Source organism: Octodon degus, unplaced genomic scaffold (genome assembly GCF_000260255.1).
Source record: "Octodon degus isolate 3935 unplaced genomic scaffold, OctDeg1.0 scaffold00006, whole genome shotgun sequence".
NCBI lineage: Eukaryota > Metazoa > Chordata > Mammalia > Rodentia > Octodontidae > Octodon > Octodon degus.
In genome coordinates, this window is record NW_004524582.1 from 33,390,846 (window position 1) to 33,414,168 (window position 23,323).

Genomic DNA, 23,323 nt, shown 5'->3' on the forward strand with positions numbered 1-23,323 from the left:
GTGAACACGGGATGGCCTGTAAGGTTCACCTGCAGATGTCAGTCCTTCTGCCCCTTCCTGGCAGCCAACAGCGTCCAGAAATTATATCCTCTGTCCTCCTGGGGCAATAAGCAGAGTCACCCCAACCAGTCCATTTGTGAACCTGACAGCCCCACTTTAGAGTGCATCCCACCACCTCAAGTCCAAGCCCAGCCCCTGCCTCGTGCCCTCTCTAGTGCACTCCATACAGCAGCCAGTGCCCTTTAGAGGCTGGGGTCAGATCCCGTGGCTCCTAGCCCTCAGCCGCAGGAGCCACTCAGGAGTGCTACCAGGGCTTGCCAGCCGCTCTCCCTGGGTGGGGCCTTGGGACCTGCTGGCATGGGAGAACTCACACTCTTCAGTTCCTGGGCCTGCTCTCAGCAACACCCTCCCCTGTTTTACTGCTTCCCACAGCACTGGGCCTTTTGTCCCGGGCTCTGTTCCTTTTTCCTCCACCAGGGTCTGCTTGCTCACAGCAAGGATCTTTATTTTATTCCATAAAGAAAGCAGAGCCCTGGAAATGATGGAACTGGATAAATATATCTTATTTCAACTTTCTTTTCTAGATTGCTGACTGCAAAATGGATCCTAGGGTACATAACATGTAGAAAAAATTATAACCACAGAATCCCAAAGGACAGGGTGAGGGCTCAGGAGATAGCTCGGTGGCCTAAGCACCTGCCTTGCAAGGGCAAGGACCCAGGTTCGATCCCTGGTACCACATGCCATGTTGGCCACCGAAACTGGGCATGGTGGTACAGTTCTGTAATCCCAGTGCTGGGGAGGCTGAGACAGGAAGATCACTATGAGTCTGAGAAGCATAGTGACTCATAAAATAAATATGACCCTGTATTAAATAAATAAGAATCCACAGGACAGGTGACAGAAATGTTAGTATATGTAGGTCGCTACGCTTTTACATGATGTGGTTGTTATGGTTTAAGTCTAAAATGCTCCTCCAGAGGCCTGGTTGAGGGGTTGGTCACTGGGTGTGACCTGACAGGCTGCACTGTCTTCCCCAGCCGCTCCCCACTCTCCCTCTTCCTGGCTGCCTGCGGTAAGCTGCTCTCCTCCACCACGCCAGTCTGCATGCTGCTTCTGCCTTGCATTCAGCTGACCAGGCCTTGAATCCACTGGACCTCCGAGCCAAGACGAATCTCTCCCAAGTTGAACATAGTTGCAAAACATCCCTAGCAAAATCCGGTTTTTTTTTTTTCGGAACCGGGGATTGAACTCAGGCTCTTGTGCTTGTCAAGGAAGCGCTTATTCCACTGAGCCATCTCCCCAGCACCCCCCACATCTTTTTCTTTTTTTTCCTAGCAAAATCCTGGCAGGCCAAATCCAGCAATATGTAAACACTGTCCTAAATGTGAGTATGTGGGATTTACCTTGGCAATGCTGTTTAACTGCCTGCAATCAGTATAACTGCCCATATGAACAGAATAAAGAAGGATCATGATAATTTTATCGCATAAGGAAGCACTTTGACAAAGTCCAACATCTACTCATGGGTATAACTCTTAGGAACTGAAAGTGGACTCCCTCAGCCTGGTAAAGGACATTTGCAGAAAGCCCACAGCAACAGTCCCACTTAACTGTGCAACACTCCAGGGTCTCCTGCTAGGCTGGAGCCGCCACTCCCACCCTGTGCTCCATGCTGCGCTGCAGCCCCAGCCACCTCGGCAGAGGAAGAGTAGAGCGGAGCACTCGGCGGGAGGGGGGAATCCAGGCCTTGGAGAACTGCAAAACCTTACCATGGCCTCAGAAGAAGGCTGCACAGTGTTACGGTTCGGTTCGTGTCTAGTTGTTCCCCAGAGCCTCCAGTAAGTCACAGGGCAGATGTGGCTGGAGCAGCCACTTGGCTTGAGGCTTGAGGGGCGGGCCCGAGGGGCGCGCTGTTAGACTGGCACCCGCGCTCTGCACCCTCTCCCAGGCCTGCGGTCCCTCGGAGGTGTGGAGCAGTCGTCCTGGACCCTGCGGCGCCCTAGCCTCTCCTCCAGACCCTGTAGCGCAGGGCAACAGTTTGCGATTGAGGCTACCTTAGGCAGAGGAGATGCTTGGAGAAGACAGAGGCACTGACCCTCTCACCTGAGCAAATAACACTCCAAGGTCGCCAGCCTCATAGCTCAGCGGACCAAAGCGCCTGCTTGGGCAGAGCGCAGGGGCTGAGGTTCGATCCCTAGGCCTGCCGAGCCGGCCCCGCCCCTGGGGGTGCTGAGATGGCGATTGAGACTGGGCGTGGTGATGCGTGCCTGTAATCCCAGCTCTCGGGAGGCTGAAAACAGGAGAATCACTACGAGTCCAATCTAGTAGTGAGACCCTGTAGACCCTGCAGAACCTGTCCTAAATACAGAAATAATAATAATAATAATAATAATAATAATAATAATAAGACTCCAAGGTCTTGCTACATAATTCAGGCTGTTTCAAACTATGAAACCTCCAGTAATTGTGAGCTAAATAAACCTTTCCTTCCTTTATTTTGATTGTCAGGTATTTGTCCCAAATGAGAGAAGAATAACTGAGCCACACAGGATAAGTAGATCAGCGTGCAAACACCCATCATGTGTCTTCAGATGATGAATGGATAATTGGAGGAGTAGGTTTAAAATATCTGTAATAATATTAAATCTCATGACATAGAGTTAAATTAACAAAATATGTATACTAAAAACTATAAAACTGAGATGAAAGGCTGATTCCTAGAGACATACGCATGGGTCGAAGGACAACATTGTAAGACTTAAGTTTCTGCTGTGGACTGAACTACACTCCCCCAGATTCATAAACTGAAGGCTCCAGTGTGCCTGCACTTGCAGAGGCCTCTGAAGAGCAGGGAAGGTAAGGAGGAGATGAGCTCCGGGACCTAACGGGCTAGAACCGGCCCGCGGGAAAGGACGTGTGAAGGCATGGGGCGGTGACCAGCGGCCACTAGAAGCTGGAGAGGGGCCGCGCCACAACCAGGCCTGCCTGCACCTCCTGTGGAGCCACGGGGAAATAAATTTGTCATTTTTGTTGGGACAAGGTCTCACCATGAAGCCCAGGCTGGCCTTTATGTTCCTGCCTCAACCACCAGGTCTGACTATGCTCTGTTCTTTAAGCCATTCAGGCGGGCAGTTCTTACACAGCCTGAGCTAACAATGCAGTTGCCAAGCAAACCCACAGATTTATTGCAATTCCAGTTGAAGTCCCAGTTTGCCTTCAAAAATTTCAATACAAGCTGATTTTAAATTTGATGTGGAAATGCAGATCTTGGGCCGTTAAAACAAGTTTGATCACTGACAGGCAATAGTGTCAGTTCTACATCTGACAAAGTACTTCAGGAATACGGAAAGAACTTCTAAAACCATTACAAGTAATGCACCCAAGATTGCAAAAGGTGTAGCTAGACTCCTGGCTAACAGGCAGCCTGAGCAAAGGAGGCTGTTAGGAATCAGAAGCAGCAGACCCAGCCCCGGGGAAACAGGAGCAAGCCCGTGGGGCAGAGTGACCACACCAACCGTTGGCAAGTGTGCAGCACCCGGCACATGCAGACACTGCGATCAGGACAGGCTAATAGGCTACCCTGGCCGGTTTTGTTTTCTGAGACAGAGTCTCTGTGCCATTCAGGCTGGCCTTGAACTCACTATATAACCCGAGGCCTCGACTTCATAGCAATCCTCAACCTCAGCTCCTGAGTGCTGGGATTGTGGGCATGTGCTACCACACCCAGCACCCCTGGAGGTTTTAATATGGGCAGACAGCTTCATGTCTCAGCAGTTCTACTTCCTAAAGATTCCTTCCAGAGACGTGAAAATAATACCTACAAAAAAGATCTGCCAACAAATCAGAGTGCCTTTAGTTCACTGTAGCCCCAAATTGGGAATAACTAAAGCAGATATCCATCAAGAAGAGTGTAGGGCTGGTGGTATAGCTCAGCAGACTAAGTACCTGCTTAAGTAAGTACAGGGCCAGGGTTCAATCCCTGGCACTGCATGCTGCACAGCCCCCACCCCTGGGCAGATTACGGGTCCACACCTGTAATCCCAGCACTAGGGAGGCAGAAATCAAGAGGATCATTACGAGTTTGGGTTTGAGTCGTGTAGTGAGACCCTGCACAAAAACAAACAAAAACCTTAAAAAAAAAAAAGTATGTGAATCACAGTCTATGTAAACATGGATTAATGCTGCTGTTGCTGCTGCTGCTGGGCAGTACACAAAGGAAATTGCATCACATAAGGTCTTCCGTGTTTGTCAAAGGAGGCCAAGCTGGGAGCCTGCAAATTTGAGGTCAGCCTGGGCAACTTAGCAAAACCCTTATCAAAAACAATAAGGGCCTGCCTAATAGCTCAGCATATTAAACATAGGGGCCAAGAGTTCGATCCCCAGGCCTGTGGTGCTGGCCCCACCCCTAGGGTGCGCTGAGAGGGGACTGAGATTGGGCGTGGTAACATGTGGTGACAAGTCCCAGCACTTGGGAGGCTGTAAATAGGCGGATCACTGAGTCCAATCTACACAGTGAAACCCTGTACACCCTGTCCTAAAAAAACAAAAAACAAAAACAAAAACAAGAAAACAAAAAGGAACTAGGGAAATGTGATTCTTAAAAAGAGTATCTTGGGCTCAGGGGATAGCTCAGCCGTCTAAGCACCTGCCTGGCAAGCACAAGGACCCAGGTTTGACCCCCAGCACAGCATGCTGTGCCACCTCAGGACCTTGGTTGCGCTGTGCCAGCCACTGAAACTGGGTGTGATGGTTTCAGTGGGCAGGACGGTGCCTACCTGTAATCCCAGCACTGGACAGGCTGACACAGGAGAACCACTACGAGTCCAAACTGTGTATCAAGACCCTGTACCAAATAAATAGAAGATTTTTTAAAAAAGAAGTATATTATACCTGGCTGTTGTGGTACATGCCTGTCACCCCAGTACTTGGGAGGCTGAGGCAGGATTGCCACAAGTTCAAGCTCTGAACTATTGAGACCCTGTCTCAGAAAAAACAAAATAAAAAATTGGTAGACTTAAGCCAGATACAAAAACTGTAGTTTAAGTTGTGTGTCTTTTTAATGCATATAACCTTAAACTCAATTTTTTTCTTTTTCTGTATTTTAGGGAAGGGTCTACAGAGTGTTCAGGGTCTCACTACTAGATTAGACTCGTCATGATCTGCCTGTTTTACAGCCTCCCAAGAGCTGGGATTACAGGCACGTGCCACCATGCCCAGTCTCAATGTCCATTTCAGCATGCTCTGGGGGTGGGGCCTGCACAGCAGGCCTGGGGATCGAACCCCCAGCCCCTGCCCCTGCTTGCAGGCTCTTTAATCTGCTGAACTATTTGGCTGGCCCTCTCAATTTCAAAAAGTTAACCAACAAGGCCTAATGGACATGGAGCAGAACACTGCAGTGCTGGTCCTGGTTCGGGTAGCTGGTGGGTACTCTGCAAGGTGGCAGCCTCTGCCAGCCAGGGCTATGTCCTGCATCTCTCTGCAGTGCTGCCAAGTATGCACCCAGCAAGCGAGGTCTGTGCTAGTCCACAGTACTTCCCCAAGGGACAGTCACCCACCCACATGCCAGTGGACCCTGCTAGCATGAAAAGCCAAGGGGCCCATGAGAGCTGGCTAGAAAAGGACCAGGGCCTCAGGGAGGGCAGAACAGCCAGGTGGGACAGTAGCACCACCCTGGCAGAGTGGGGAGCATGGCAGCTGGAAAGCTCCCTGGGCCCTGGCACAGAAGGACACTGCCGGGGCCACTGCCCACCCCTTGATGGTGTCACAGGCCCCACTGAGGCAGAGATGCCAGCTAGTGCAGTGCAGCCAGTGTGCTGCACGGGGCTTTGCGCTCCCTAAAGCAGAGCACAGTGCCACAAGGAGCGGAGGTCAGTGGTAGCCCCAGGGCTCTGCCCCTACCAAGGCCTCGACAGCCTGAGCCTGAAGAGGCTTGTGCATGACTTGCTGTGGTGGGAGCTGGGTGGCCAGAGCAGCTGCTTCAGGGCACAGAACAGGAGCAGACTGAGTGGGGAAGGGTGGCAGAGCAGCTGTAACTCAGGACTCTGGACTCACCTGCTGGCGTCCACAGCCTAGCCCTTATCCACAAGATGGTAGGCAGAGGTCCTAGGAGCCCGGGCCAGAGCTAACAGGAAAGGTTTGCTTATTTATTTTGCTATCTCCCTGGCCACCAGAGCTAACAGGAGTTGCTCTCAGAACCCACCAGCCTGGATCTCTGTCCCCAAGCAGGGAGCCCCTCAAGGCCAGAAGAGCAAGCTGCCCCCAAACCACCAGCCCCAAGTGTGGCCAGCTCAGCTTCTGGCAGCACCAAGGCCTTCTACTGTGGTGAAGCCAGGCCCTGGGTGGCTGCCCAGCCTGCACTAGCAGGGGGAACAGACACGATCCTGGGGTGAGAAAATGCTTCAGACAGAAATGAGAAATAGAAAGCCGTTTTATTAACACGTTTTACATTTACAGTTTATTAGCTAATCAACACCAACATGCAAAAATAAGCGCTAGATACAAACCTCTACAATGTGTGTGCACTACAGGTTCATGTGTCTGCAACCCCGCAGTACTTCGGAACAGCATTGAGACTCTTAGGGTTACCGAGCCACCAGCAAGGCCTCTGCAGAAATGCGCTCCAGTGGATTTCCACGTGATACCTTCTCAAGCAGGAAATAAGGCGGTGCACAGAGGACAAGACCCCGAACCTGTGCACACGGGGCCTGGCCAGAACCCCGCACCCCAGTGACCCCAGCGGCATACAGCTCTGGGCGAAGTCAGGAAAGGCCCGTGGGCTGCACCTGGATCCTCAGCTCGGCCACGGCCAGCATTCGGGAAAGGACCAGCCCATTCCTCAAGCTCCCGAGTCTCCCCATTGCAAGTGGAAGGGACAGAAACACGGGAGGTCACTCCTGCTTCTGAGATGTTCTAGAGTTCCCTCACTGTTCGGGTCAGTCTGCAGAGACGGCTCCTCCGAGAGGCGCAGTACTCACGGAAGCATCAAAGAGCTGATGTATGTTACAAAATCCTACTGATCAAAACGTCGTCTTCAATTACAAACTTATCAAATCTCACTTCCTCTCTCCCTAAGAGTACTTGTTGTTGCTCACTCATCTTTGGTCGCAAGAAACAGAAACGCCGAGGCAGGCTGGGGTCAGGGACAGGAGGAGGTTGCGGTCCAAGGTGTACACTTTGTCGGCACAGGTCTTACATGATGTACACCTTCTCGGCCTGTGAGAAGTGGAAGACTTCTTTGGTTCTTGGGCAAACAACTTTATCATCTTGACGGATAGAAAGCAAAGACTGAAAAATAAGACGTGGACTACGTTAGGGCAGGGCAGTATCCACTAGGGTTTCCAGCGACATGCATGGGACAAACCCTTGGGGAACTGGCCTCATCCTGCAACATCACTTCCTCAAAGTGTGCCTATCACAAAACCCATCACCTGAGGATGCTCAGCTGGGGTCCCTGCCCCTCACCCAGGCCCCAGAATACCGCACACAGCCACCCTGTCCCCCTCACGTTGTAGCCGTAGACATAGCCGTTGGGGAGCATCATGGGCGGGTTGTTCTCGTTCATCACGTCACCAGAGATCTTGCAGACCAGGCGGGAGTTGGCGCAGTGGGCCATGGGCAGGGGCTGAGCCAACTTGTTTAGGGAGCGGCTGCACACAGGACAGTCAGGGCTCTTGGAACTGCCATCCTCCTTGTAGCACTGTCTATGCACAGGGTTAAGGAAAGGCCAGGAGCCATTGAGGCAACAGGGAACAGGTGCACTGTGGCCACTCAACTCCAGGCTCAGGGAGCCCACCTGGCTACACATGCACCATGCAGAAAGCAAACAAGGCTGGTAAGAGGAGTCAGCACTTGGCAGAAAGACAGCAACTGCAGCCTGACCTTAACAAGCAGCCACAGCACCCTGATTTGCTGGCCCCCAACAGGATCTCAGCTTGGCCCCAGGTCCCTCAAAGTCCCGCAAGGGTCAGTATCAGGCCTGGACGTCACTCACACAAGGTCAGCCACTTGGCCCCCAAGGTCACTCAGGTTCAGCTCCTGGCCTCAAGGACTCCTGGGAACACAGCAGCCCTTAGGATAGGTGGGAGGTGAAGCCTCGTGAAGCCATAGACTGAGCTGACACCCTTTTAGCACCCCACAAGCTCAACAGAGAAAGCATGCTCTGCATGTGACACATGGCACCTGTCCTTGGGGCAGGTTAGGGTGGCACATGGGGGGCCACTGTGCTAAGATGTGAGCACACACAGGAGCCTGACTATGGGGCAGGAGGATACGGGGTCTTGATCGCTGAGAGGCCGGCCTGCAGAGTGAGTGTGAACACAGAGCTGTTCCCCAGCTGGTGCAGGCGGTAGTTATCGTATCGGAACTGCTGGATCAGCATCCGCCACCGTGCCGGGTCCAGAAGGTCCTGGAAGAGACAGGCAGAGGTGCTAGGACCCTCTGGGGAGTCCTGCAGGGACAGCTGGCAATGGAGTTGTGACAGGCCAGACACACACATCCCAGTCTACCTAGGATGCCTGTAGGACCTACAGCTTAACCTTCTAGAACAGCCGCCACTCATCAACATGTCCACTGGCAAGCTCTGCACCTGAGTATCCCAAGGCTGTGACAAAGACAGGACCTCTGGGAAAGACACGGCAAGGCAGTGTGAGCCACAGAGTACTAAAGCTGCATGGGGGAAACCATACTCCAGAAAATAACACTACATGGACAATGAACAACTACAACTACTTCAGCTAAAGATCAAGAAGAGGGCCGGGGAGATAGTGCAGTAGAATAAGGGCCTGGGTTCAATCCCTGGTTCCACCAAAAAAACCCGAACAAACCAGAGATGGAAGGATGGGGCACCACTGGCCACACACCCGAGCAGTGGTAGCAAACAGTGGTGGCACACATGTCACAGCAGGCTGTTTGTATCAATGAAAGCTGTTTCCCTTTTATTATATGAGTTTTTTGGTTTTTTTTTTTTTTCCTAAACTAAAACTGTACTATTCAGGTTTAATTGCAGTGTGGGCAATCAGGCTCTAGAAGGGTAATGACATAATTTCAAAAAAATTTAAAAATTTTGTTTCTTTAAAAATTTTGTTTTTAATGTTACTTTTATGAAAGCAAGGTTACCTGGGATTAGACCAACAGCCCAGCAGACCCTCACATAGAAGTGAGACACTGCCCCCATCAACAAGACCTTGCTTCACATGCTTGGGGATCCAGGGACTAAAAGGTGGGCAGCTCTGCGCGCTGGACCTGGTGAATGCCAAGGCCCTCTCAAATCTGGGACCGCTGTGTTTTCAACTCTTAAGTTCACTGTACCCTGACCTGCCTGCTTCCACAAGCCAACTTTGCCCCTGTGACCTTGGCCTTTCTCTTCCATGTCAAATGAATTCTTCCAAGCTCACGGACAGGGGACCCATACATGGTGAGCGGTGCTTGTCCCCTGCCCTGGGGCGTGAAGGGGGTGTCAGTGCACACAGAGCACAGGGCTCATTCCTGCCATGGCACTCAGGTGGTGGGGACCAGGGACACCTTAGCTCTCCCTGCTGCACCTCAGAAAGGAGAGGCCACCAACATAACCCAGGGTCTCCCTGAATTTTTAATGGAGTCTTCTCCAAAACAGTAAGAGAAGCCCACGATGCTGACTGAGGACGTTGGTGTCAGACCCGGCGCCTGACTATCAGTGGCCTTGCTGCCTTTTCTGAGAGGTGCTTGTGGATTCTGGCAGGGCAGACAAGTCCAGCAGCCGTCCAGAGGGCACCACAGGCAAAGGTGAGGCGTTCACTGAGACCAGCTAAGAGGCTCTTAGGACCAGTCTCACATACCCTGTGGGCAGGGAACTGCCCTTGCCCCTTCTCAGGTACTAAACACACACTTGGGGAGCACCAGGCTCCTGAGACTCAGTCATGTGCTCAGGGCCAGCTCAGCAATGGCACAGGCCCTGTGGCACTCCAGCGGCGGGCGCCAATGGGGAAGGGCAGCAGACCTGCCAGTGAGCCATGTGGCCAGAATGCACTAAGGGAAGGAGAACCCACCAGAGGGCTGGAGACCGGAGCCCTGACACCCACAGCGAGCACCAGACATGGAGAGACATGGAGAGAGCGGTGCTGCAGGGCTGCTGAGCCCAGACCCGGTTCCTCAGCAGCACACGGGCTACAGCAGGGCATGCAGCAGGCCTGCCCTCGCACAGCTCTGGAGAAAGCAGCAGCAGACTGGATGGCGCTGTCCAGTGACCCCCCCGCCCCCGGCACAGGCGCTACCTTGTATGGGGAAATGTGCGTGTCTGGTGGGAAGGCCAGCATGCCCATGACCTGGCGGACCTCATCCAGCTGGCTCCCCTCCGCCTGGCTGAAGTGCTTCCTTGCATGTCTGAAAAACAAATGTCGGCACACCTCAGTTCGCACGTCGCTGCTACCTAAGAAGAGCTGCGCCGCTGGGCCTCTCATCTAAGTCAGCCCAGGAAGCTCTGGGGACAGGGCTGTGGGCCCTGCCGATCCCTCTGCAGCAGCACCAACTGGCTTGGACCCGGCAGCAGCCACACCCACCTGCCAGACCTCCTGCAAGGCTCACAGGTGGGCACAGCCAGCCCCCGTGCCCCTGCTGCCCGACTCTGGCCTCAGCCACCCACTGGCTGGCCAGGAACTGCTGCACACACACACACTTGGTCCTCCAGCACCTGTGCACTCAGAGCCCCTCAGAGGCTTGTCTCTGACCGAGGGCCAGTGATGTGATGACCTATGGTCCTGCATCCCCACAGTGTCACGAACAAGACATGCACCAGAGATATAAACCCCTGTGACCCCGAGGGGACACAGACCTGGATGGGGGGTGGGGGCTAAGGTACGGGTGGGGAAGGAGGCCGCCAAGAAGGCCACAGGGTTTGAGGAAGCAGGGAGGTTCAGGGTACACCCATGGAAGCCCCACATTTGGTCACCTATGGGACACAGAGAGAAAAAGAATGACATAAACCTAAGACTGAACCTAGGGCCTCACTTTAACATGGTGTTACATGCCCAACCCTTTTTAGACTTGCATTTTGAGATGCCCTCATTAGGTCCCCTAGCCTGGCCAAGGCTGAGGTTACAGGTGTGTGCCACCTTGGCCAACTGATGTTTCTTTAGAGCACAACACATCCAACACTCGGGGGCTTCACAATGCAATCCATCAGGCCAGGCTGGAGGGTGGGCGTCAGCCAGCAACACAGCTCCACCTTGCATGCACCCAGTGCAAATGCACACACACTTGGGTACCTAGTCTACTCATTTATTCCAAATTAAATGACGAGTGCCTGTAGCCCCAGGTACTTGGGACACTGAGGCAGGAAGCTCACTTGAGTGCAGGAGCCTAAGGACAGCCTAAGCAACACAGTGAAACTTTATTGTCAAGTAAATTGTTTCAAAATAATAATTCAGAAAGTCAAATCAATGCCAGCAACTCATGCTTCTGCATCTATCATGCCCTTTGCTAAACCAGGCAAGGCAGCCTTCGTAGGGCCAAGGAGCAGGGAGACACCTTCCCCTCTGTCCCAGAAAGAGGCCTGCCCCTTACTCTGCCCAGGCCCAACCCCTGCTGCCCATTCCCTGCTCCTGGAAAGGCAGCCGGGAGGGAAGTCTTGCCCAGACTTCGGGAGCCCAGTCCTCCTGTCTGCGCCGCCCCAGGTATTTCCCGGCCTCCATCCACCTCACGACCCTGAAAGCATTCTAGCCAGGTCATCTCTGTGACTCAATGTAGAAATGCCTTTGTTATTTTTCTTATACCCATTTATGGCAAGGAAATTCAGAAAATAAAAGTAATCTGTACATCTGCCTACTCCACTGTGTTGTTTGAGCGTGCATGGGAAGTTTCTATCCCCATCAGCCTGCTCCTACCCCAATGTCCCAGGCATCCGCAAGGAAGCTCCTGGCCACACCATCTGATCACAGGGAGCAATGAGCAGGGGCTCGGCCAGCCAGACACCCTCCTGCCCCTCCCCACCCTATGACAGGTCTGCACATTCTGGGTTACCCGGGCCCCTGGCAGGCCGGCCCATCCTGGAAGGGGCTCAGCCAGCCAGACGCCCTCCTGTCCCCCAACACTGCAGCAGGCCCGCACACTCTGGGCCACCTGGGCTGCTGGCAGGCCAGCCTGTCCTGACAGGGGCGGAGGTTCTCCAACTCTCAGGCTGACCTGGTGCTCAAAGACCTCAGAAGGAAACAGGCAAGGTCATGGCCCAGTGGGTGGTGCCCTGTGGATACAGGCACAAGGAGCAGCAGGATCAAACAGGAAGGGTATCAGGGAGTGGCCTTTGTCCACCGCGCAGGGACACGTGTGCCTCACTACCTGGCCAGGCCCTATGCTCACGACCACACAGCTGAGCTCTTGGCTCAGACCATCAGCCAGCCCAGCACAGGGAAAAGGGCAAGATGCCACTGTGTAGCCTCTGGGTGTACCTCTGTACACCCACTTGTACTCAGTACTGCCTACACCTTGGGCACCTTGTGGGAAGACTGTCCCTTACCCAGCAGACACTCACATTGGACACAGGTCTCAGATGGGCACCACAGTGCAACACTTCCACCAGAGCGGCACCTGGTGACCCTGCACTGGGCAACCTGCCCATCTGGCCCACACCTCCCCTCTACCCTGAGTGTGGTCCTTCCTACTCTGAGCCTTGGGTTTAGCTGTAGGAACCTCAGCAAAGCTGGAGTGAGAACACCCCACAAGGGTGATGACACTGCCCAGGCCAGGAGCTGGGGAAGCTCCCTGAGGCTGTGACCAAGGGTATCTGACTCATGCAAAAGAATGCTACGGCACACCCTCCTGCTCTCTCTGGATACCAAGCACCCAGATGAGGCCACAGCTGCTAAGTGCTTCTATGCCAGAGAAATGACACCAGCCATGTGGGAAAACAGACCTGGAACCTGGGCCACTGCTCACTGGATGGTCACTTTGCAAAGGTGGATCACCTGGAGGCCACGGGGAAGCCCCACTCCAGCTCAGGCACAGCGAGACGCAGCCGCCACACCAGCAGAGCATGGTGAGGAGGGAGGGGAGCCACCTGGGCACCCTGTCCTCCATCATGAATCCCAGCGGGGAGTGACTGCCTACCTTACAGCATCCAGGCGCTTGTTCTGCCGCACGAGCTCGATAAACTCCTGGATCCTGAGGCTGAACTCCAGGCAGCTCTGGGGACAGATAACAGGACGCTAGGATGGCAGCATAGGCCCCCAGACTGAACACTCACATGTTCCCAATGCTTACACATCCCAGGTAGGCCCTTTAGAGGATGCCAGAACCCTGAACAGGCATCACCCTACAGCAAATGCCTCCTGAAGACCATGGTAGCTCTGTAGCTCCTGGACCAGATGTGGTGTAGACACAAGGACATACCATGGCAGTGTGTGAGCTGTTTATCACCCTGGAGCTGTAGGGTACTGAGGCCAGGAGTCACCAAGTATGGGCAGCAGCCAGAAACCTGGGAAAGAACTGCAGCTCTCACCAGCGGTACATGGTGTCCGGCTCACCCTGGATCACCCCAGTCATGTGAAGCTCTAACTTCTACCCCAAAGGCCTGCCGGGCCACAGGCCCAGTATACTTCCTGTGCACTGCCCACCCATGGAGCTGGTCTGGGAGATTGGACAAAACCTCATCTCGATGCCTGCAGGAGACAGTGATCCAGTGGTAGGTGCTGGGTGAGCCAGACCAAGATGGCTAATAGGAAAAACTAAAGATGGCCAAGTGAGAGAGTCAGGCAGATGTCAGGGGAACACTGAAGCAGTGTCCATCACCTTCCTGGAGCAGGAAGCTCCCGCCTGACCTGGAAGTTGCATCAGCCAGGACCAGGTAAGGTAGAAGAGATGGTTGTCATGAAGGCAGGAGCCCCAGGACCTGTACAGGTCAAGAGCCCAGGGTCAGCCTATGGGAAGGGGGCTCCACGACAGAAGTGGGGAGGCGTAGGCAACTGGGGGGCCTGGTGTTGACTGTCTAAGGGCTGCAGGGACTGGGGGATGCTACTGAGCACAGGGAAGGCAGTCTGTGAGGAATCTGCTGCGTGGATCCAATCTGGGCAGGAAGGGTAGCTGGAGTTGGGTAGCATGACCTCCAGAGCTCCAGGGAAAGTAGGTTCCACAGCCTGTGCTTCTACTAGAAGTAGCCATCAAGGGGCAAGCAAGCCATAGGGCCCCACCCACAATCCATGCCCCCTACACAGCAGGTGGGTCAATCAGCCCAGCACCTACATTGACACCCTAAGACTCCTTTTTTTTTTTTTAAATTTATTTATTTATTTGTGTGTGTGTGTGGCCAGCTCAGCCCACCAGGGGGCGGGGCTGGCTGGCATGTGGTGCTGGGGGATTGAACCTTGGGTCCCTGTGCTTTGCTAAGCTTGTTCTAAGTAGGTGCTCCAGACCAATGAGCCATCTCACCAGCCCCCTAAGACTCCTAATAGCTCATCTATGCCCTCAGTGCCTAGGGACCCCTCACTACTCCCAATCTCCCCATAGCCAGCTCTAGCCAGGCCACCACTTGCCTACTGTCTGCATGCCACTCCATACCCATAGTACAACCACACAAGGACACCTATCACCTGGTTCTTGTCCCCTCTGTACCAGGCAGAAGGGCAAATGGCCTACTCTAAGCCAGCCAGGAATCTGACTACCAAGAGTGAATTTGTGGGACCAGGGAGAGGACAGTGCACTGCAGGGATCTGGGAGGGGTCTATGGGTGAATGGACAGCAGCAGTGCCCCTACCACAAAGCCAGACCAGCAAGGGACAAGGGGGCCCCATTCTCCTGGCCTGGTCTGATTCCTGGGGCCCCTACTGGGAGCGGCAGCTGCAGTGAGGCCCAGCAGTGGACTCTGCCTAAAGCAGGAAGGAGCCAGTGCACAGAGCTCTGCGAGGAGTAGCACTGTGTCTACACTGTCCTGGCTGCACAGTTCCTGCAGACACTGCCAACTGCATGTCTGTGCAGTGGGGACTGGCTCAGCCCTAACTTACAGGGCCTCAACACTTGGGCCTCTGTGCCTTCGCTTATGTGTCTTAGAGATATACACCACCCATGTCCCCAATCCAACGTCCCTCTGGAACTGGGTACTGGAGTCAATTCAATGAACAATCACTTGTCTCATTACTTTTAAGTTCACTTCCAACTCAGTGGAACTCTGATATTAAAATTCCTTTTCCCAAAGGATGTTCCTGTGTCAGTGGGACCTGTGAGTAACAGAGTGGCCCTCCCAGCTCCTGGCCTCCTCAGTGTGCATACATGCCGCAAGTACACGTGCACTGCCTCAGCTGCCTTCTGCCTGACCTCGCGGACACGGGATGGAGTCCTGCTCACCACTGTGCCACGCAGACCTGCCCGCCTGGGGCTCCCCATGCCCACACATGCACCCACTGAGGGCCTCAAGACACACTGAGCACCAGGTCCTGCAGAGAGAGGACTCTTGCTGCACAGGAACTGCCCACGGGCAGAGTCTCTGCGAGGAGGCGTGGAGCTGTGCATCACGAGGATTACAAACTAATTCTGCTTTCCTTTTAGTGTTTCCACACCAAAGTTCTCAACCCCTTCAGGGGAGTCACTGGCGGAGCTGCTACTTTTCCACCCATCTGGCTGTGCTTGCCTTGGTGGCCCTGAGTGCCACACTGCGTGTCACCCCTGATGGGCTCACCCAGGGTGCAGAGCAGGCTCTTCCGTGGAGCTCTGCAGGGCTGTGGATGACAGTCAGCCCTTCGCAAGCCTGGGCACGACACCATCCTGCAGCGCACTGCTCAGTCTGTAGCTCTGACAGCTGCTATGGCCTCTAGGAGTGTACACTGATGGAACCACAGTCCACAGCACCGCAGCCTGCGGGATGACAACCTCCGGGAACTCTGTGGCTGTGAGTGAGGGCGTGCAGGTCCACTGCCACACCGCATACATGTAGGGTCCACACCAGCCCTGCTGCTCCCAACCTCCCACAGACCTTGCGCAGAAGCAGCTCCTCCCTAGGCCCCACCCAGGGAGCCCCCAGCACCTTCATCTTCCGGAGCCGGGACTTGTTGTCATGGCACCAGGCCAGGCAGGTGGCCGTCTCACGCCTCTCTAGAGACTCCTCCACTTCTTTGGCTGTCAGGAACATCTCAATATTCACCAGGTCCTAGGGAAGGGGCAGCTGCTCAGCACATTGGGCACTGGCCCTGTCTTCCCTCCACACCCAAGTCCCATGAAGCCAGTCCACTAGGCTGTGCTCATAGTAGGTGCCTCACACAGGTTGGTTACCTCCTGCTGCAGGAACCAGGTCACACCTGGGTACCAGTCTCCTGGCCCCAGGATGGAGTAGAGTCCCATGGGTTTCTAGCACAGGACAAAAAGCCAAAAGGAGACATTTGCTTTCTGTAGCAGAAGCTCCCAGCTGATAGGGGAAGGCAGTACCTCTAACTGTAAAACCTACAGCATAGCAGCAGGAAGCAGAGCCTCCTGGGACATACCCAGCTCTGAGGGCTTCTTTGCAGCCCACTAGGATGTCAAGATGCTCACATGGGCCAGGAAGATAGCTCAGTGGAATAAGTGCTTGCCTGGCAAATGCAAGGTCCTGAGTTCAATTCCTGGTACCACCAAAAATAAAAATAAAAAATAAAAGATGCTCCCAACAGGACTGTCCAGGAGGCAGTCATGGGTGGTGGCACATACCTGTAATCCCAGCACCCAGGAGGCTGAGGCAGGAGGATCACTGCAAGTTTGAGACCAGCCTGGGCTACAAAGTCAGCTCAAGGCCAGCCTGAATTGCATATAGAGACCCTGTTTTTAAAAAAGACAAAAAAAGGAGGGAGGGTACAACTAGGAGGCAGATGGGCACCCCATACTCCGCCACTGAATATCCTGTGTCTGTGCAGTAGCAGAGCAAAAAGGGCTCTGCCCAAACATGCACAGTCACCAGTCCATGTTGCACTAAGCCTGGCCCATCTACGCCCTCTGCCAAAAGACCCAGACAAGAGCAACCAAAGCTCATTTTCTGTTGTTTTTTTTTGTTTTTGAGACAGGGTCTCACCATGTAGTTTAGGCTGGCCTTGAACTCACAGGCCTCAAACTCATTGTAATCCTTCCTGCCTTAGCCTCCAGAGTGCTGGGGTTACAGGTGTGTGCCACCATACCTGGCTACTTCTATTCATTCTGGAGGAGTACTAGGGATGAGCGAGGGCTCCCCACTCTAGGAGAGCCCGGCTCTGTGGGATAGGGACAACAGCAGCCACGTCTGATGTGCTTGGGAGGCCCATTGCAGGACCAGGCTCCGGGGACCAAGGGTTCTCTGCAACCAGCAAGAACCATGACAGGCGAAGCAGTGCCCAGTCATCACGAGGAAGATGGGGAAGCAAAACCCTCAGAAGCTGCTTCTCCTGCACCTGAGCAGAAATCAATTCTGGCCGGTGAGATTGCTCAGCACCAAGTGCCATCCTCAGTTCCCAGCTGGGCTGTGGGCGCCCTGCCCCAGGCACTGCACTTGCAGGACATGACAGCTCTCACTCATGCTATGATGGCTGAGTCTGCCCAGCAGCACAGGGCAGGGCACATGAAGCTCACACAGCCTCTCTACAGTGGAGACCAGGCCATAAGCAACACGGTCTCTGCCCAAGTCTTCTCACTAATATTTTCCTGTGTCTGATAAGCAGTGAGTGCAAGCTCAAAATCACACTTTGACCACTTTGGTCAGGTCACACTCCTCCCAAGAAAGCAAGGCACGCTGATAACAATGCACCAGGGAATGACAGTCGAGAGCACGCGCTGCTTGGCGTGCTGGCTGGCTATGTTTAGCTTGGCCATTTAGCCTTCTGCAGAAGGAAAGCCTTGCCAAAATACTTTCAAGGTTTGTTCCTTTGTCCTTTTACACCAGAAATTTTGTGTCTGCCACAGGACACTCAGGGTCTGGTACCACCTTCCTAGAGCACCAAGCACCAGGCGAGCCTTTAAGAGCTGCCGTAAGCATGAGGATCCTGGGCCCACAACAGTAGGAGCTTGGGGCCCCCCATATTCTCTCCTAGCAGATGGCAACTCCAGCCACCTGGTACTTTCTACCTCTCTTCAGTGCCCCCTGTGCAGCTTGATGCCCACAGCGACCCTTTACTCCTTCATGGCAGGCTGTGGGCAATCACCTCGGGTTGCAGGGAAAGCATGGCCAGGTGTTTGGGAAGGCCTTAGATGCCAAGGTGGGCAAGGGAGGCAGCAGGGCCTGGCAGGAGGGAGGGGAGTGGATACCAGAGTGAGAGCACTGGGTCTGGACTTGGAAGTTTCAGAGGGCCAGGGACAGAGAGGAAGTCTGGGCATATGGCTCAGCAACACCAGATGGGAGAACTGAGAGCTGCCCACAAGAGCCCCAGCTGGGACACATCACCTGCTGGGGGCACCACACCCCATAGCTTGCAGCTGAGCCAATGCAGCCAAGCCAATGCAGAGCACACGTGGCACAGAAGCTCTGACAGTCAAGGAGCTGAGGGACTCAGCCTCACTCGGCACCAGTGGCTCCTACACCAGCAGGCACCTCTGGCTACAAGCACCCCACAGGTAGGGCTGGCTCCAGCAGAGCCAGACTTAGAGAATGTCCTGCTTGTGAGAAGCCAGGGCCCTGACAGGGAGCAGATGGGAATGTCTGTACACACCCAGTGGGATGCAGCCCAAGGTAGGGGACCTGAGGTGTGGAGTGCTGCCCACCTCAATGCCACTCTGGCGAGCCAGCTTCACGGCTGTGTTGTAGTAGCCACAGCGCAGCAGGTGCTCCACCATCATGCGGTCCATGCGCTTTCGCTTCCACAGGCTGGCTGCCGCTGGCTGGTCACTGCTGTGCTCCTTGAGGTGCTCGATCCGACGCTTGCACAGCTTGGCACTCTCATCCTCTGCCTGGATGGACTCCACTGCCTGCCACAGCAGAGCCATGTCGGGATGGGAATGCCCACAGCCCCACGGGAGAACGGGGATGCAGGTGCCACTCCCGAGGCTCCTGAGCAGATCAGCAAGGACAGCAGAAGCAGAGCTGGGGGTGTCACTGGATGGCCAACAGAAATCAAAGGGGCAGGGCTAGACGTGTATCTGCAGATGAGTGTACATCTGGCTGGCAGGCAGGGGAAGCTCCACCACCTAGTGTAGGCGCCCTTGCTCAGGGGTGCTGGTTTGTGCTCTCCGCGCTAAGCTGTGCTGCCAGGTGCAGGAGATTTAAAATCTGCTATCTTGCCCTGTCAACATTTGTCACTATGAAGTGACTTTTAAAATTTTTTCCATTTTTTTTTCTTAAAAAACCCCTAAATTACAATATTTTCTAACTGGACTACCCAGCGCCACTGCTGGAACGGTGCCAAAGGTGGTGCGTGCACTGAGTAGAGGCCTCAACCTCACAGCTTGTGAACAGACCACAGCTGGCTGTAGGCCCACTACGGAGAGAAGCCCACCTGAGCTACTGTTCCCTGGCAGGGTCTTAACCTGGGTTTCTGCATCACCAGGTGAAAACCTGTGATGCCTCTCTGCCAACACTGTTCTGCTTCCCCTCCTGCTCCTGCACTCCATTGGGCCCAGATCCTATCAGAGGCTCCTCTCTACCCCTTTCCTCCCCTCGTGTGCACTTCTACCTTCTCTGGGCTGCGTTTAGACATCTCAGACTCATGCTCCAGCTCACCAACTCCTCTTTGAGCTCTGTCTTGCTGCTAACAGGTAAACTCAGAAGCAAACTCTATACTTTCATCTTGGTTGTTTCATATACACAATCCCGCCCCGCCTTTCCCCAGTGGAGCTTAGGGTCAAACCCAGGGCCTTGTGCATGCTGGGCAACACCTGCCACTGAGGTGTATGCTGTGGGTGCTGCAGGTCTTCTGTGGGCTTCCATCAGGTCCTTGCTTTCCATGGCCCAGAACCACTGCCCCTCATCTCACCTCCTGGCCAAAGCTCCTGGGCAGCAGCAGCCCCTGGTCTCTTCAACTCTTCAATTGGGCCAGTGATTTCTTTATGCCCCATGAGCTGGCTGGCCTTTCCAGAAAGGCGTTTCCAAGCACCTTGCTTTGTGGCTATGTGCAGTGGTAGAGTAGTCTACATGCCCTAGCCCACCAGTCCCAGGAACCCCAGGTCCATTTCTGGGGTGAAATTCCAAAAGTAACAAAGCAAGCTGCCACACACCCAACTTCCCCACTGTCTGGGCTCAGGGACAACCAGGGATCACCAGGAGGACAGCAGCACCCACCTTCCGCTTGAGGACACTGAGCTTTTCCACCACACCATCTAGGAGGCTGACCACTGAGTCCACAGCCGGGCAGCTGCTCAAGGTCTTCTCCAGCTCAGCCACCACCATGGTTACGTGGCTCGTCTCCCGGTCAATGTTCTTCTGGGCAGCTCGGAAGCGTTTATTCAGCGTCTCATAGGGCACCTGGACAAGGAAGGACAATGTGAACCAATGACCTTCATCATACCCAGGCCACATAGTACTCAAGCTCCTCACGGAGCCTTCAGGGCAACTGCCGCCGGCATCATCAGGTCTCACTGAGAATGTCCAACACAGAACTTGACCAGACCCGGAGAGCGCAGACACCAGCAGCCCAACTTCCTCCAAGTCAAGTCCATATGTATGTTGATGCAACAGCTGGAAGTTCACTCAAGATGAAGGAAAGAGAAGACAGTAGCGGTTGGGCTCCACCCCTAGCACAGCAGAAAGTGAGTCCCACTGATGGGTTACAGAGAGCTATTGGCCCACAACCCACGCATGTACTTCTCCAGAGAGACGTCTGCCCCATATGAAACTTCATGCCCCTCCAGGCGTGGTGGTGCATGCTGTAATCCCAGCACATGAAGCTGAGGTGAGGCTGAGGCTAGTCACTTCAAGGCCAGCCTGAACTACACAGGAGACCCTGTCTAAAAAAAAGAAGCCAAAAAGAACCTTTCCAAAGAAAAAAAGAGAAAATTTCTCACCATACAGAAACCACAGGAAATGAAGTTTAATATACCCCACTGCTCCTCCCTGCCTATGGGTGTGGGTAAATACCACCCACTTGGCAGGCTGCGCTACAGCCAACTCAATGTTCAGCACTGCGCGGCACCAATGTGTTCACCCCCTGGAACGCCCCCTCCCAGGAACACAGGGAAGACTCTTGGGCAGCCATGGCAACCCTTCTGAGCTCTCAGTGATACACACACAGCCTGCTGCAGCACATGTGCCACAGGTGGGCCACCATTGCTCCAGGGGCTCTGTGGCCCCACCGACACTGCTCTGTGCCAGCCGATTCTGAGGAAGGCAGGGTACAGAGTGGGTAGGACGGCAGATGTGGGCAGAAGACTGCCTCAGTTTCTTCTTCCCCTACCCCCAGGATGGGACATGGGATGCTGATTAAACCAGGTCCACATGATGTCTCAGCTACCACTCCCCCACAGCGTCCCTACCCAGCATGCCCTGGGGACACAGGGCCTGCACTAGGGCAGCACTCAGCACAGACACTTCCTACTATGCCTGTCTCAGGGAAAACAGCCACATCTGCCATGGGGAAGGCGGAGCAAACAGCAGGCAGTACTGCCTGTAGCCAGCTAGGCACCTGTGCATACTTGTGACCACGTGCATCTGTACACCTGGGAGAGGCATATGAGAGCCACCGAGCGCATGTGCTTAAGACACAGGCCGGTACTACTCAGGTTCTCCTGAGATGGCTCAGCACTACACATAGCAGGTGCTGTCCCTGGGGCCCACGATGTGCCGCCTGGTGTTCCACAGCTGCCAGGACCCTCTGTCACTGCACATTGCCTGCCTTCGAGGCTGTATTTTCCTGAGGACTCAAGGCTGCCTAAAAAGGGCCAGAGTCCTCTTTCTTGTCCACCTACCTCTAAGGGACTAAGAGGGCACACAGCAGGATCCAGTAGCATCCCACAAGGAACGCAGTGGGCAGAGCACAGACACAACCTTGCTGGGTGGGACTCCGGCTCTTCCAGGGACCCAGGACCTTGCCTCAGCCAGCACTGTCCTGAGGGCACATCCTGCTGGGGGACCAAGCCAGGGTAGAGGGTTCTGAGGGACACACAGCATCAGGAGGACATCTGGACACTCGGCTGCTGCCCAAGGGCCTCTGCCTTGCCCTCAGACCTCCCAGTCATGGTGGGGCAATGCCAAGGTGATCATCAGGCAGGCTGCAAAGGGGCATACAGGTATCTCCAAAGGAACCCTGGTATCTTCACTGCTGTGTGAGCCTGCAGTTACTTCAGAAGAAAGTCAGAACACAGTGGGGAGCATGGGATGGCAGGCAGCTAGGACCCAGCCTCTGAAGGGGACCAGTGCAGGAAGGAGTCCCACAGTTCTAAAGAGGGAGGTGCCAGTTCCCACAGTCACACTCTGAACCATCATGCATGAAAAGCCCAGAGAGGGGCAGAGATGGAAGGCACTCCCCACTCATGCCCTCCCATGTGTCCACTGCCCAAAGCTACCTCCTGGACCATGTGAGCACCTTATAGGCCCTCTGCAGGAAATCACAGGCAATGCCCCTCAGAAGGGGGTACACCCTTTTGATACACAGTTACACAGAATTACTAAGAACGTGAGCTGAAACAAATCCCCCAAATAAACAGCTCCAAAATTCAATCACCAAATCATACATTCCAACTGTATCTCAATAAACACAGTCAAGACAAACATAACCTGGGAACAAGGTCATGAACAGCACACACTGCACAGGTCCCTGAGCAGCTGTGAGAGCCCTTCATGGGCCACTGCAGACCTAAGACAAAACTGGCCCAAGACGGCGGTTTCCCCCAGACCCTGGGGGCTCCCCCTAGGGCCTCCCCACAGCACATGAATTACAAGACTAACTGCATCTGACAGCACTTGACCCCCAGAGCCAATGGCAAAGCAAGTCCCACAAGCCTGGGTCATCCATTTTTAACTCTTGTCTAAGAAGCAGGGGTAAGGCTATGGTGTTCACCACTGTCCAGTCCTGGCAGCCTGTGCCCTAAGCCACAGTCCAGCATAATGACCTCCTGATGAAAGAAACCGATTCAAGACCTGATACACTTTCAGGGAGTCAAGCACAAAGAAACAAAAAGCACTGCCCATGGCCACGAGGTCCACTGCACCAATCAGTCTACACCCTACATGGCCCACAGCCTACACAACACAAGCATCTCACTTGTCGGCTGCTGTGACAACTCCTAGGTGCTCACTACTAGCTTCTGGCCTACACAGGGCCCTCTCCCTGGATAGCCCAGTCACCACTCTGGACCCTGACCTCAAATGACTCAGGCTTAACTTCGTGCAGCCACTCCTCCAGGTAGGACCTGGCCTCCCTGCTCTTGGCTCCCACGGCTAGAGCCAGATGCACACGCTTCACCACCAAGGATACCCGCAGCCGTGTCTCAGCCCCTCATATCC

At 54.3% G+C, this 23,323-nt stretch overlaps 2 protein-coding genes and 1 long non-coding RNA gene across 5 annotated transcripts in view; 1 reads left to right on the plus strand and 2 right to left on the minus strand.

The window, feature by feature from the left end:
* The window catches only part of Uvssa (UV stimulated scaffold protein A), a 27,662-nt gene extending 25,795 nt beyond the window's left edge, over window positions 1–1,867 (minus strand). The window contains exon 1 of the mRNA XM_023700292.1: window positions 1,773–1,867. The gene's annotated coding sequence lies outside the window, so the exon portion shown is untranslated. The remainder of the gene's footprint in view (window positions 1–1,772) is intronic.
* Window positions 1–15,475, plus strand: part of LOC111812408 — a 21,670-nt gene extending 6,195 nt beyond the window's left edge. The window contains exon 4 of the long non-coding RNA XR_002817912.1: window positions 15,464–15,475. This is a non-coding gene — a long non-coding RNA (uncharacterized LOC111812408). The remainder of the gene's footprint in view (window positions 1–15,463) is intronic.
* The window catches only part of Maea (macrophage erythroblast attacher), a 36,153-nt gene continuing 19,240 nt past the window's right edge, over window positions 6,411–23,323 (minus strand). For 2 of the 3 annotated variants that reach the window (XM_023700327.1, XM_023700336.1), the window contains 8 exons: window positions 20,165–20,347; window positions 18,652–18,855; window positions 15,983–16,105; window positions 13,078–13,154; window positions 10,251–10,359; window positions 8,274–8,407; window positions 7,508–7,703; window positions 7,001–7,287 (listed from right to left, as the gene is read on the minus strand). In XM_023700327.1, the coding sequence (XP_023556095.1) occupies window positions 7,192–7,287; window positions 7,508–7,703; window positions 8,274–8,407; window positions 10,251–10,359; window positions 13,078–13,154; window positions 15,983–16,105; window positions 18,652–18,855; window positions 20,165–20,272 (1,047 nt within the window). In that variant the 5' untranslated portion in view covers window positions 20,273–20,347 and the 3' untranslated portion in view covers window positions 7,001–7,191. Of the gene's footprint in view, window positions 7,288–7,507; window positions 7,704–8,273; window positions 8,408–10,250; window positions 10,360–13,077; window positions 13,155–15,982; window positions 16,106–18,651; window positions 18,856–20,164; window positions 20,348–23,323 lie in introns of all 3 variants that reach the window. The other variant, XM_004624630.2, reaches the window with a different exon arrangement.